The sequence below is a fragment of the Macrobrachium rosenbergii genome, chromosome 23, assembly GCF_040412425.1.
Source record: "Macrobrachium rosenbergii isolate ZJJX-2024 chromosome 23, ASM4041242v1, whole genome shotgun sequence".
Lineage (NCBI taxonomy): Eukaryota > Metazoa > Arthropoda > Malacostraca > Decapoda > Palaemonidae > Macrobrachium > Macrobrachium rosenbergii.
Window position 1 is genome coordinate 44,026,969 of NC_089763.1, and position 15,000 is coordinate 44,041,968.

The window sequence follows — 15,000 nt, forward strand, 5'->3', positions numbered from 1 at the left end:
ATAAAAGGAAAAATAATGTTTGATTACTTAACAAGACTGTGCAAGACCTTTTAAGGCGCGAACAAAGAAAATCTATGGTGCCAGGGTTTCAGACTTAAGATACTAAACAACATTATCACTACTAGCACTAATAATAATGACAGTGTTACACTTTATATAAGTGAAAATTAAAAACTCCCCCCTTTTACAACAGGCATAAGAAAACGTGAACGGCAAGAAATCAAAATGATATCAATATAAGTGTGACGCATAAGCAAGAAAACCATGGAAATATCCTCCCTTCAGTAAGATAATGCTTAGGTTCCGCAATTTAACCCTCAAATGATAATTATATGGACTCTCTCTCCCTGACCAGCAAATCCCCTACTTTTTATAACCTGGTGGGTGGAAATAGTCACAGAATGCCGATATAATGACGGGTTCTCGCACATAATGCTTTTAACTTAGAATTATCCGTCGCAATATACACAGGAATGAGACTGTGAGCTGTTCACATGTACATAAATATGTAAGGCTCAAACTGCAAATTGTACACACGCTTAACACACATGTATGATTGAAACAAAGAATTGTTCGCCAATTCTAACTTATGCAAGCTTTGAATTCGGAATTGTTAACTAATACATGTGTATGGTCTAGGCTTGGAATTGTGCAAAGGAATAGAGCAAAGAAAGGACTTGAACTGGAGTGCACATGTATATATATTTCGCACGTGTAACTGACAATTCACGTGCACATAACATATGGATGAATAAATCTCGGAGGTCTCGAGCAGGATACGTTTGGCATATGTATGAACAAAAATATGATCGCAATACATACTTCAGCGAACATACGAATAAAAGAATGCACGGATGCATGCATATATGAATATGTACGTCATTTTTTAGAAAAAAGAAAAATAAACGTATTAACACAGGGTTACACACAAAAGAAATAAAACAGGAAAAACCTAGGCAACAAATTACGCTCCTAAAATTAGCTTTTTTTGTCATGATTGTGAGACTCCCGGGAGAGAAGGAGGAGGAGGAGGAGGAGGAGGAGGAGGAGGAGGAGGAGGAGGAGGAGGAGGAGGAGGAGGAGGAGGAGGAGGAGGAGGAGGAGGAGGAGGAGGGGAGAGGCTGGTGAGGATACAAACATATCCTGGAATCTTAATAAGATGCAGTAATGCTAATTAAAGTCCATAACGAGGATTTACAATTCTTCTACTCACACTTGATCTTCATGTGACTTGGGTTAATAGGAATAACTCGTTTCGAGAATTAAATAAGTTTGATAACAATCATCCGAAATATCTCGGGGTTAAGGGCAAAAATTACAACTGTAAAAGTTAATAATCTAGTTCTGTGTTAAGGGAAATAACTTAAGAGAAATATTTAAAGAAATAGTGGAATTATGCACTGATCGTTCAAGTAAGATTAATGGGGATATTCAAGGGGCAATGTTAAAAAACCCTTAAAAATAAAAACAATATAAGAAATAAACTGAAATAAATGGTCTCAAATAATGGTTAAGTTCAAGGAAATAACTCCTGATAAGGTAAAGGGAAATAACTAAGGACTAACCGAAATAATTCAGCTAAGAGTTACTGGAATAACTTGGAATTAATTAAAGAAGAAGTTACCGGAAATAAATATAAATTAAATAATCTGGTAAAACTTAATGGAAATGAATTCGTGAATTATTAAAATTAACTCCAGAATAAATTAAATGAACCTGTCCAAAATATATTAAAAAACTTAAAGGTAAAAGATTCTGTTGATACATCGCTCAAGGAAACTGAAATAACTCTGTCATAAACGAACATAGTTTTCTTAAAATAAACGGAAACATTGGTTAAAGGTAATGAGAACAAATAGGCGTAAATCAATGCGAATAATTCGGTTGAGATTCAGGGAAATCACTTGGTAGGAGTTAATGAAATGCGCCGTTAAGGTTGATTATCTGTGTAGGTTAACCCTGGGACATACTTCCCTTGTTCTGTCACATCGAAAACAGCAGTTACGTCACACATACACACACACACACACAGAGAGAGAGAGAGAGAGAGAGAGAGAGAGAGAGAGAGAGAGAGAGAGAGAGAGAGAGAGCCAACTATGACTGTCACCTTAGAAGTGATCGACAATTGGACTACAGCCAAAATGGTTTAGCTGTAATGCATTATGCAGAGGCAGAGAGAGAGAGAGAGAGAGAGAGAGAGAGAGAGAGAGAGAGAGAGAGAGAGAGAGAGAGAGAGTTGGGGAAGGGATAGCAAATCAATTTCCAACAGTGGTTTACAAATGAGTTAAATTAACTGCATTGGTGTAATTGTGTTTCCAACAGAGAGAGAGAGAGAGAGAGAGAGAGAGAGAGAGAGAGAGAGAGAGAGAGAGAGAGAGAGAGAGAGAGAGAGACCTTGGTGGTTTTCATCAGAATCCAGTTATTACGTTAATTGAAACACCATATCAGTATCCAAAGCAGTAACAGCAATCAACAGAGCTATATTCGGCAACAATACTTGTGCTTGCATGCTATAAACGGAGACGCTCGGCGGATACTGTCGTAATGACCTCGTGACCTGCCCTGACCTTTGCTTCAGGCAGCTCATTACAATGTAAGCACGTGTTTGTTCTAACTTACATGGTATATAATCGCCATTGTTAGTATGAATATGTGTATCAACCAATTGCATTCAAGGGGCATAGCATAGCGTGTAAGCCCTTGCACGGTATATTCTTTCAAGTCCAGAGGACATGCACAAATGTGACATACATACATACGTATGTATGTATGCAAACATACACACATACATACATCAAAGCTCTTCTAAATAAGCTATGATACTTCAGTGATACTATCAATATGGTGAATCACTTGCTGTCATTTTACTATATAGTAACTAATATTTTTGGACAAGCTTTCAATGAATAAGCTTTTCCATTAAAAAAATGCTCCATCTCACTTGGGATTCGAACCCACGCTGGTAAAGACCGAGTTTTGTGCTTCTACGAAAACAAACAACAAAGACAATTCATATCAACGGCAACAGCAACAATAATAATATAAATTAAACCATACCAACACCACACGCATTATAATCAACAACAGTAGTATCAACATCATCACTGTAATTACTAACATCATCACTATTATTGCTACCATCACAAACTTGATTCTTTCGGAACATCCCCCCCAAAACCCCCTCACCATCAACATGATCATAAGGCATATCAGACTCCTTTACCGGAAAATTCTAATTAATCACCCTAAGCACTGCAAATGACTTCAAGATATAATTACAACGTCTCCACCGCCCCAGTGTGATCAAGGCTTCCGTTCGTCTTTTCCTTTTATTTTTGTTTTGTTTTATAAAATTTAGCTTCTGTTTGGACGTAATAACGTTGTTTTCAGTAATACACACACATATAAAAATAAATATATATATATATATATAATGATGGACTGTATATATATATTATTTTATATATAATACACACATATATAATTTATATATATATATATATATATATATATATATATATATATATATATATATATATATATATATATATATATATATATAAGTCCTTTCCTATAACAAAGGGTGGCTACAGAAAAAAAGTGGTCAATGACTGCCACTTTCATGCTTAATCTGACTAACTGTGGATGAGGCACATGTGCAGAAAACTTCCTTAACAAGCATCTTCATATAACTGCTTTGATTGCTCATTGGTAATGACATACTTCCCCCCCCCATATATATAGCGCACTATTCATGTCTACCTTGCACGAACTCTCATGCTTAATGTATATTAACTTACACTTTTTTCACCAACCTGTTGAATTTAATTCTTTCCTCATGACCAAACCATCTGGAAAAATTCATGCCAAGCCTACGCTATTCCACATAATGAATCCAGCGCTTTCTACGTCTCTCTCTCTCCTCCTCACTCCTGAAATCCAAAAATTTTACACTTTTTTCACCACCTTATTGTCCTCCATTGTTTCCTCATGACCAAACCATCTGAAAAGTTTCAAGTCAAGCCTACGCTATTTTTACTATTACACCTCCGCTAACTATTTAACCAGGCCCCCGTATCTCCACATTTAATCAACAGCTCAGTTCTTCTTACGCCACAAATGTTATGACAGATTCAACCTTTTTCCTTCCGTGACCATTCAACATCGAAAAATTACTACTTGGCTTGAAAACCCGTCATATATTCCCGCTTTGGCCTCTATTAACGAGAGAGAGAGAGAGAGAGAGAGAGAGAGAGAGAGAGAGAGAGAGAGAGAGAGAGACTCTCTATGACGTAAAATTTAGTGTTATTGTCTTCCTGTAAAATAAGGAAAGCCCATCGACAGCCAGAGAACATTAAACGAATTTTACGAGGATCTACGAATCGAGACACACACGCACCCACACCCACATGAACGGCCACCACCACATGCACACACATGAAAACATACACATACACACAAACTCACGCAAGCATGCACATACACTAAAACAGAATAAAGAAATGCCTAGCCAAGTTAGCTTGTCGAATTCATTAGCTCCGTTTATAACAATTAAATCTTTCACAAGAGCCGCGCTGGCTCGACATTAACAACCGTACACTTTCTTTTTTTTACAAGGGGCATTATAGCAAAGGAGTGCTGACTCGTCTCGGTTCGAACCCACGCAAGAGCAGTTATGAGATAAATAACATACTAACTGTAACCACTACACCATCTACAAGGACAGATTTTGATTTCTTAATAGTTTCTTCATACTTTCGTCTTTGGTCCTCTAGAGATGAAATCTAGTTGTCTTTACTTGTGACTTACGATATGCTTTGATCAGTGTCCGAACAGCCAGTAAGGCAACTGATGGGAAAATAACACAACCTCAGATAAAATCTAAAAGGAACAGTAAATTAGATGTAATTTCCCATTAAATCGTGTATATATAAATATATATATATATATATATATATATATATATATATATATATATATATATATATATATATATATATATATATATATATATATATATATATATATATTTATATATACATATACATATATATGTTTGTGTATGTTATAATTCTGTTTGTAACATATATATATATATATTTGTGCGTTCATATACACACATATATATATATATATATATATATATATATATATATATATATATATATATATATATATATATATATATATATATAGTTGTGTGTGTGAGCGCACAAACAACAGCCGATATGGTTAAGCGAACAGAATTATAAACACCACATATACATTCGGGCAACTTATATTCATTATAGTAAGATACATTTGTTACATGTACATCCTATGCACACATAAACGGACAGACACCATTTCCACAAACATTAAATCAACTCGGGGAAAGTTTTCTCAGACCCCAAAGCATCTACCTCGGAGACTTTGAAACAGACCTGATGGTCACATTCAGAAGCGTCACCTGTCAGCAATTCGAAAAGAAAACGGCCTTTAGCCAACCCATAAATAAGCTGCACTGAATACACTTGCAGCTGTAAAATATACTGTCGAGGATGAGCTTACGTACGTGGGGGCGTTCAGTTGCAAATGAAACAGAAAAGGAGAGAGGCAACCGGTTAGCGATAATGGCCTAAGGGCATCTCGTCCGAAGGTTCAAAGTCTCGATGAAGTTATTTTTTACCAGTGCCAGCGAAACTCCTGCGATGTCCCCAGGAGTTATGTTTCCTTCCCGTCTGGGAAGGATGTCTGGAAGCTGACATGATCCCCTCCCCCACCCAAAAAAAAAAAAAAAAATAAATTCAAGAATAAAAATAAAAAATACAAATAAAACGGTAAAAAATAAGCTATATATGATTTTCAACGATAAAAATTCAATATTCTCAATCTACGAGTAAGAGAGAGAGAGAGAGAGAGAGAGAGAGAGAGAGAGAGAGAGAGAGAGAGAGAGAGAGAGAGAAACTGTTTCAAAATTGTTGATGAGCATTACATTCAACAAAGACCTTCCTCTTATTTTTTAATAACAGAAAATTGGTATAAATCTAAACGAAGTCATAATCATTCGCGTTTGTTATTCTCGCCCTCGCTTCTTTCTATCTCTCTTCTATCCCTAGATCCAACCCACAACTGTCTACCAACTACCGGGGCGTCTAATTCACTGCTTGGGCCACCGATGGCATATTGGAGCTTGAAGGAAACGTGCCCATAGCGCGCCTTTCCTCGCCTGGTTGGGGAATCGAACGCGGGTTCTTCGGCTTTAAGCAGAGAGAGAGAGAGAGAGAGAGAGAGAGAGAGAGAGCGAGCGATGGGAGGGTCCACGATACCGTGTCCTATTTAATGCTTGCAGTCACATTCTAAATGTGCATAAACTATAAAATTATAAAAAAAATGAAAAACAACAAAAACAAGAGAGTGAAATTGGACAGAGAGAGAGAGAGAGAGAGAGAGAGAGAGAGAGAGAGAGAGAGAGAGAGAGAATTAACAGATTTACAGCATCTAAAGAGACATAATTTGCCCTGTAACAGATATTTGCCGACATGCTTAATCATATCTCCAGCTACACGCGATCCATCCTGTCTGTTTTATGGAGATGCATAACAGCAGATCGCCATAAACTACTGTTATGTCATTCCACGGTGCAGGTGGAAAGAGAGAGAGAGAGAGAGAGAGAGAGAGAGAGAGAGAGAGAGAGAGAGAGAGAGAGAGGCGGACTAGGGTCCACGATATCGTGTCCTATTTAATGCTAGTAATCACATTCTAAATATGCACAATATATATAATTCTAAAAAAATAACAATCACGAGAGAGAGAGAGAGAGAGAGAGAGAGAGAGAGAGAGAGAGAGAGAGAGAGAGAGAGAGAGAGAGACGAGGGTCAACGATAGAGGGTTAAGGGTACAGAGAAAAGGGGAAAAATTACCATGCTTACTGGGGAAGAGAATAATCATTAATCTCGAGCAAGATGGTCACAATCAAACAAAAAGAGGGAAGAGCAGCGATAAATTCACAGTAAAGAATGAACAAAGGGAAGAAAAGAAGGGGTGAGGCAAGTATATATATATACACACACACACACACACACACACACATACGAAAAAAATATTAAGCTTCAAAACCATATCCATAAAATAAAAACTACGATGTGGGCAAAAATAGTCGAGAAAATTGGACATTGCAAATAATTATTTGGATCTGAGCACGAGAGAGAGAGAGAGAGAGAGAGAGAGAGAGAGAGAGAGAGAGAGAGAGAGACACCTTTACTAAACAGTTCAAAAAGCTGAATTATTTATCGAATACTAAAATTCATACAACAGGTCTGAGAGAGAGAGAGAGAGAGAGAGAGAGAGAGAGAGAGAGAGAGAGAGAGAGAGGTCCTGCCACCCTATCCGGACTTCACTGCTCGGCAAAATACATTAGCGACACGACCTTTTGGCAGAAGAGCGTGACTATATAACAAAACGCGTTGAGATACAAGAGTTTATGCCGTACCATCTTCCTACATGACAGAATATTCGACGACAACCCTTCGCGGCACAGAATGTTTGCATAAGCGCTTCCCGCAATTTATACGGCTCGCAGCCTTTCAGCAAGAGGGAGAAATGGTTTACAAATGGCTCATGAGCCTGATGCAAGCGGTAAAAAAGGTGGGAAGATGCAGGATGCTGTAAGAGGTGAGTTATGAGTTAAGTCTATAGTATCCGGGTATGGAGAGGAGGGTACAAAGGGCAAAAGGAACGTATGAGGGAAGAAGTACGGAGGGAGAAAGCAAATGCAAAGCATAAAGATTAGGAGAAAGGTAAGAGTTATAAAACACGGGAATGGGATGTAAAAAAATGTTAAGTATACCTTAGTTTTACCAGACACTGAGCTGATTAACAGCTCTCCTAGGGCTGGCCCGAAGGATTAGACTTATTTAAAGTGGCTAAGAACCAACTGGTTACTTAGCAACGGGACCTACAGCTTATTGTGGAATCCAAACCACATTTTAGCGAGAAATGAATTTCTATCACCAGAAATAAATTCCTCTAACTCTTCATTAGCCGGCCGGAGAGTCGAACTCGGGCCCAGCGAGTGCAAGGCCACAACTCTACCGACTCGCCCAAGGAAGAGCTTGAAATGGGATGTAAACATAAGGGTAAAGGCAACGTGAAAGGGAAGAGGATCTTAAGGAGAAAGTTTGGGCAATGTGTAAGGAAGGGAAGGGGTTTGTAATAAGAAAGGCAAAGCAATGTGTGATGAAATGGGAACGGCAAAAGCAATATATAAGGAAGGTAGAGAGGAAAGGCGAAAGTAACGCAAAATGAAAAGTGGATGTGAGGTGAAAGGCAGAGACAATGATATTAAGGAAACTAAAAGCTAATGCAATTTATAAGGGAGGGAACGAGGATGTAGGGGAGAAAGACAATGCATAATGAAGGGGGAAAGCGGTGCAAGAGAAAGGCAAAGGGAATCTGTGGGAAAGTGCAATGAATATATGAGGTGGTTATAAGAGGTAGTGTGGGAGGTAGAAGGGACGTAGGGGAAAGGCAAAGAGAAAGTATGAGGAAGGCAAAGGGGAATGGCAAAGGAAAGGCAAGATGAAGGGAAATGGAATCCGTGGGCAAGAGCAAAGGGAGTGTAAGGGAAAGGGTACAAAAGATTTAGGGAAAAGTCAAAGGGAAATGTTGTTGCAAGGAAAATGAAATTAATTTCATGTAAAATCTAGTGATTAAGAAAAGTAGAGTTGAAGCAGGGGAAAGGCAAATGGAATGTGTGAGAAAGCAAAAAAGGGAAGTAACTGGAAGGTGCAAGAAATGCGAGGAATGCAGGAGAAAGCGAAAAGGGGAGAGTCTGTTTATCTGGACGGTGCAAGGAATGCAAAGGGAAGATGCAACGGTTGAAGAGGAGAGGGCAGGGGAGCATAAAATGGGAAATGGATAAAGGCTGCCAAGCAAAGGCGAAAGGACGCAAGGAGCTGAAACAGAGAGAGAGAGAGAGAGAGAGAGAGAGAGAGAGAGAGAGAGAGAGAGAGAGAGAGAGAGAGAGAGAGAGAAGGCTTCTGCCCCCCTCAAGCCATTCCTTGTTTGAGAAACGTGCATTTATTATGCAGAGCAAATACAGACATGCTTATGTCTTCAAAGGCGGCTAGAGACACGAGTATTTAAGGATACCAGACATAAACGGTTAAGTCTCAAGTATCACATCCCCACAATATTAATACATACATACAAACACATACATACAATACGAATGTATAGACATTAAAAAGTACAGTGGAAGAATGGAAGCAGCTGATTCGTATACGTATTTCGGAGTAAATATGACAAGGCAGCAATGTGAGTGCGAAGGTTTTCTAAGACTGGAATGTATGAAGGAGGTATTTAAGTCAGCCCTCACAGGTCCGTCAAGAATGTATGATCTAAAACTGTTAGGAAGGAGAGAGGGAGGCCTAGAAAGCGCGGAACAGACTGGGTGACGCAATGAAAAGGAAGGATCTTAATATCCAGAAAAGGCAAGAATGGCTGAAAGACGGCGGTTTATGTCGGATGTTGCAAAAATGTAGTCTATTACATAAAAATATGCTAACAAAGCACAAGCTAGCATTACATTTCTGTAGAATACACTTATAAGCACGCATGCGTGTATGTATGTGTTTGAGAGAGAGAGAGAGAGAGAGAGAGAGAGAGAGAGAGAGAGAGAGAGAGAGAGAGAGAGAGAGAGAGAGAGAGAATTAATGAAAAATGGAAACACTGTATGGGTCAAGATTCTTGAGTATATTTTGTGTGTGTGTGTGTGTGTGTGTGTGTGTGTGTGTGTGTGTGTGTGTGTGTGTGTGTGTGTGTGTGAGAGAGAGAGAGAGAGAGAGAGAGAGAGAGAGAGAGAAACTTCGGATACAACCAGACTCCCAAAGAACAAAACTTGGAAATGCCGAGGGGGAAATCTAACTTATTCTCTCTCATACTTTCTACCCAGTCACTTCGATTCCCGTGTTCTTACTCCCCACTGAATTACAGAGAAAACAATATAGAATAAAGACATAAAGAGTTTTATGTTATGTGGGTAACAAAAGCTGATATTTTTTTATGAGTACCGGTTACGGTAAGGTAAACTAAGCTCTACATTAATAAAAACTGCTCTGAAATAAAAACAGAAAACGATTTCATAAACACGAAAGTTCGTATTTCCTTTCTAAATGAAAACATTCGAGCCCAATCCTTCCCGTAACAGTAACAGATATCATGAATTGGTTTTACTCTGATCCGTAACACAAAACAATTCCAGTCGAAATCTGTTGAAACCAAACCACACCCAGATGAATCTCTAATCTACTTATCCGCGCGCAATCCCTAGACAAGTGTCACTATGCAAGTGCTCTGTCGGGCACTAACTGGACGCTGAACTGTCTGGCACTCACCTCTTACTCTCACGGTCTTCCCTCCGAGCAGGTAGGTGTCCGTGTTGAGAGAGAGCGCCGATCTGGAGCCCTCCGCGAACACCTGGATGTTGGTCACATCGATGCCTCGCCTCTCTAGCGCCTCTCTGTTGGAAGAAGAATCGGATAGTAGTTAGGAATGGACGTAATAAAATAATAGTTAAAGAAAAAAGACGACATTTAACAGAATAAATTTTTCTACACTTTTTGTTTGTGCGAAAGTGATTTACTAGTCGTATCTGTAAGAGAAAAATGTCAAGTTAATTCATCACGAGCCCAACATACCGTTCTGAAAAGAGAAGCTGGGGAAAAACAGATTATTATTATTATTATTATTATTATTATTATTATTATAATTATTATTATTATTATTATTATTATTATTATTATTATTATTATTATTATTATTATTATTAAACTGACGGACTCTCATACGATTTGTTCGCAAATGTAAACTTGAAAAATTTTCTTCATTAAAAATGAAGGAAAAGCTGAAGAAGTTAGACAGCTGAGAACAGGATAATAATGAACGGCAAATGGCAGATAGCACTGCAGCTGGGGCCTATGAAACGACTAAACAAAGAACCTTCAGTACCGTCTACTGTATGCCTCACATGGCTCACTGTAAGCGATAATCCAATACAGGAAACCAATCAGAGGAAAAGAAAAGGATCGAAACAAGACAGGAAAAAACTTCCCATTAATTCATCATAATATATAATCATCTAAAAGGACATATGTAAAATTCAAATATAAAAATGACAAATTAAAATACGTCTGATCAAGGACGATAATTCTAAAAGCTACAGTCATTATGGACTTTTACTTCCCCTTTCTGCCTTCCCGGTGTTGGAATAATTTAATATATATAAAACCGATAAAAAGCAAAACTTTCTCAGTAATTCAACGATAAGAAAAAGCACACATGAAAGGATATACGATCACTTCGGGTCATTTTGCCTCAAGGTTCAGTGGAAAGGTATACTCACTCAAGCAGGAATAATCAAATCAGTAAATAAAAATTAAGAGGCAACATAAAAAAAAAACTAAAGATGAATGTTAGTGAACATATTCACAACATACGGGAAAAAGAAATAATACCATAAAAAATAAAAACAAAATACTAAAAAAATCGTAAATAAGGTTATAGTAAGACACAAGACGTAATGTAAAGGAAAAGCTCTACACAAGTAACCAATATTTCAATGACCATTACAAAGGTAACTATATCTTAAACAACGCTACGAAATAAACAATTTCTAGAAACACTACAAAATAAACCATATCTCAAGAAACACTACCAAAATAAACCACATTTCAAGAAACACTACCAAATAAACCACATTTCAAGAAACACTACAAAATAAACCACATTTCAAGAAACACTATAAAATACACCATATTTCAAGAAACACTATCAAATAAACCACATTTCAAGAAACACAACCAAATAAACTACATTTCAAGAAACACTACCAAATAAACCACATTTCAAGAAACACTACAAAATAAACCACATTTCAAGAAACACTATAAAATAAACCATATTTCAAGAAACACTATTAAATAAACCACATTTCAAGAAACACAACCAAATAAACCATATTTCAAGAAACGTTACAAAATCAACTTTATTATTTTTTTTTTTAAAGACCGAGCATATAACCCCAGAGGAAGCCGAGGTTAGATTCCTTCTAAAAATTCTCCACAATACAGCTCACATCAACAGAGCCTGAGCCTGAGGGGAGGTTGAGACTGAGGTTCGGGCTGACGAATGACTTGAGGCGACGACGAAAACGAGAGAGAGAGAGAGAGAGAGAGAGAGAGAGAGAGAGATCCATGATGAGTATAGTTTGTGGAGAGCGGATCAGGAGTGAGACAGTCAGTAGGAGAGAGAGAGAGAGAGAGAGAGAGAGAGAGAGAGAGAGAGAGAGAGAGAGAGAGAGAGAGAGAGAGGACCAGGAACACGGTTGTAAGTAGAAATAGGATTGATAATAACGGAGAGAGAGAGAGAGAGAGAGAGAGGCTCAGGAATTCGAGAGAAAGCAGCATCTGAACTGGAATAAAGGTAAGCGAGAAAAAGGCTGGATTCGGAATACGAATGGAAGTAGGAACAGCTTCAGGAAAAAAGGCGAGAGAAGAAGAAGAAAAGAGGAAGGAAGGAATGGGGAGGGGGATGGAGGTTACGGTGTGGGGAGCAGGGGGATGGAAGAGGGAAAAGGGCAGGGAGTCCATTTCTCTAGGATACATCGGAGTGATCCACTTCACCTCCATTGTGGTCCTGGTTCTCGCAATGAAGTGCATGTCATCCTCGGGCCGTTGAGGCATAAAATGCCCAGATGTACGGCAGGCACCTTTTGAATTTGTCCGTCGGACGGAAGAGTTTTTTGGGGGAGGCTCCACTTTAGAGGGGAGGAAATATGGATCGAGTTTCTTCAACAGACGAGCACATATTGCGTCGATAATTCCCAGGTTCGGTTGTTGCCATCCACAGGAAATTACACTGGGGACGGCATTCTATATTCGGCTCATATCTTGTTCTATCAAACTCTAACATGAAACCAAACTTGATTTAAGGTTCTCTACACGAAACCAACGGGATTTAATGCTCCCTACAAGAAACCGGCGGGATTTAATGTTCCCGACTTGAAACCAACTGAATTTAATGTTCCCAACATGCGGATTTAATGTTCCCGACTTGAAACCAACTGAATTTAATGTTCCCAACATGAAGACAACTGGATTTAATGTTCCCGACATGCAACCAACTGGATTTAATGTTCTCGACATGATGACAACGGGATTTAATGTTCCCAGCATAAAACCGACTGGATTTAATGTCCCAGACACAAATCCACTGGATTTAAATGTTCCCGACATGACGACAACTGGATTGCATGTTCCCGCTTTTATCTACAACATCTTGGATTTATTGTTTAAAACTTTAACATTTCACCACTTAGGTAAATTGTTTCAAAATTCAAAATATATCATCAACGATTGACTCTTTCACACTACCATATGACCGCCAGGATTTACTGTTGTTTAGAAAAGAATGTAGCAAGTCTCACTTTCATAAAATGGCAAATCTAGTTGATAAAGTCCAATGGGAACTATGATATAGAAAATAAAACTATTTAGGCCGAAAATCTTCCTTCCTAATACAGTTTGACAGAATACTACCCAACAAGATATCTGGTTAAGTAAAATAACAACTTATCATTTCTAAAATTCATGAGAAGATCAGGTTTGGCGCTATGATGTAATTTCATGTTTTACAAAAACAAAGAAAAAAATATTTAACGTTAACGTTCTTCCTTCTCTTCCTTTAAAAAATATTTCCTTTTCGACTTTAATACTCTTCAAACATAGTTTCCCATTGTCTTCGAGTTAACATCATTATAAAAGGTGGCATTTTGAAATAAAGAAAAAATTAGGAGGGAAAAAAAAAAGAACTGGTTGGAGGAGTGCGGTTACCCAGGAGCTAAAACCAATAATACCCATTTGACCTTAATACCACTGACTGGCTGATCTCTACGAGTCTTCATTACTGCCAGAGTCATAAGGACAATCGGTTGCAAAAAAAAATAAATAAATAAAATAAAATAAAGTTGAGTTCGCTCGTTAACCCCAAGAGCGGCAATCGGAAATGTCAAAAAATTTCCGTACCCGAAAAACTGTGGGAAGATAAATAAATAAGAGAGAAGTGAACAAATAATCGAAATGCATGGATTAATAAATAACTGTGAGCGGAAAAGGGCAGGAATAACACATGTACAAAAAGGTAATTGATTAAGCATTCAAAATCAAATAAGCAAAATAAATGGATTCCGATAATGGAGGGGAAAGAGCTATTCTGTCCACTCAAAAACGAAATAGTTTCCGAACCAGTGAACATGACTCATAAGAACACAATGTGAAAGACTATTTCATAGCAATTCCCAGCATTCAGAAATGCAGACCAGGAGAATATCAGCTCCGGAACTTCAAAGGCCTGGGAATGAGTATTCCGAAGACAAAGGCATCAAAAGTACTTTTAATCTGGGGAAAGTTGCAACATTATTTTCGAGCCAATACTCAACGTTAAAATGAAGTCTGAATGTCAGGTCTCTCTCTGTTTTAACCTCCATAACAAAGACGAAAATCTACTAACATTTACTGAAATGTCTAAAATAAAAAACCATGTTAAGCCAGTTTTAGAGATAAAACACAGTAACCGAATACCTTCATCGCCCCAGCTAAATCGAATGGGCATTTTTGCCCATCTTCCACACATACGTAATTTAGCTAAGTAATTTTTGGTCTTGGAAACTTTCATGGCGTAACTGTACTACTTGAGGATAAAAAGCATTCAAAATGTTAGAAATATTACCGTGACTTCGAAATATTACAAAAAATAACGATAATTAGGAGACAACTTCGCAAATTTAAGTGTATTTTTTAATGAGCGAATATATAAGTGAATAAAATACATAAATAGACCGTGTTTTCTCCAGAGCAGAATTACACAATAAAATCCATGCATTTTTCTGTGTCGGCAAACGTCAAACAATCTCTTGCATTGTGAAGAGTAGTCGACTTAGGTAATGATAATAGTTTATACCTA

General features: G+C 37.9%; 2 protein-coding genes across 6 annotated transcripts in view; both read right to left on the reverse strand.

The window, feature by feature from the left end:
• LOC136851109 (probable serine/threonine-protein kinase dyrk2) overlaps positions 1-15,000 on the reverse strand; it is a 98,717-nt gene that overhangs the window by 76,038 nt on the left and 7,679 nt on the right. Inside the window, exons 3-5 of the mRNA XM_067125080.1 lie at positions 12,643-12,827; positions 10,351-10,501; positions 969-1,121 (exon numbers count right to left, since the gene is read on the reverse strand). Coding sequence (XP_066981181.1) covers positions 969-1,121; positions 10,351-10,501; positions 12,643-12,827 — 489 coding nt within the window. The remainder of the gene's footprint in view (positions 1-968; positions 1,122-10,350; positions 10,502-12,642; positions 12,828-15,000) is intronic.
• Positions 1-15,000, reverse strand: part of LOC136851575 (uncharacterized) — a 1,000,137-nt gene that overhangs the window by 40,323 nt on the left and 944,814 nt on the right. For all 5 annotated transcript variants that reach the window (XM_067125846.1, XM_067125848.1, XM_067125845.1 and 2 more), the window contains one exon: positions 10,377-10,501. The gene's annotated coding sequence lies outside the window, so the exon portion shown is untranslated. The remainder of the gene's footprint in view (positions 1-10,376; positions 10,502-15,000) is intronic.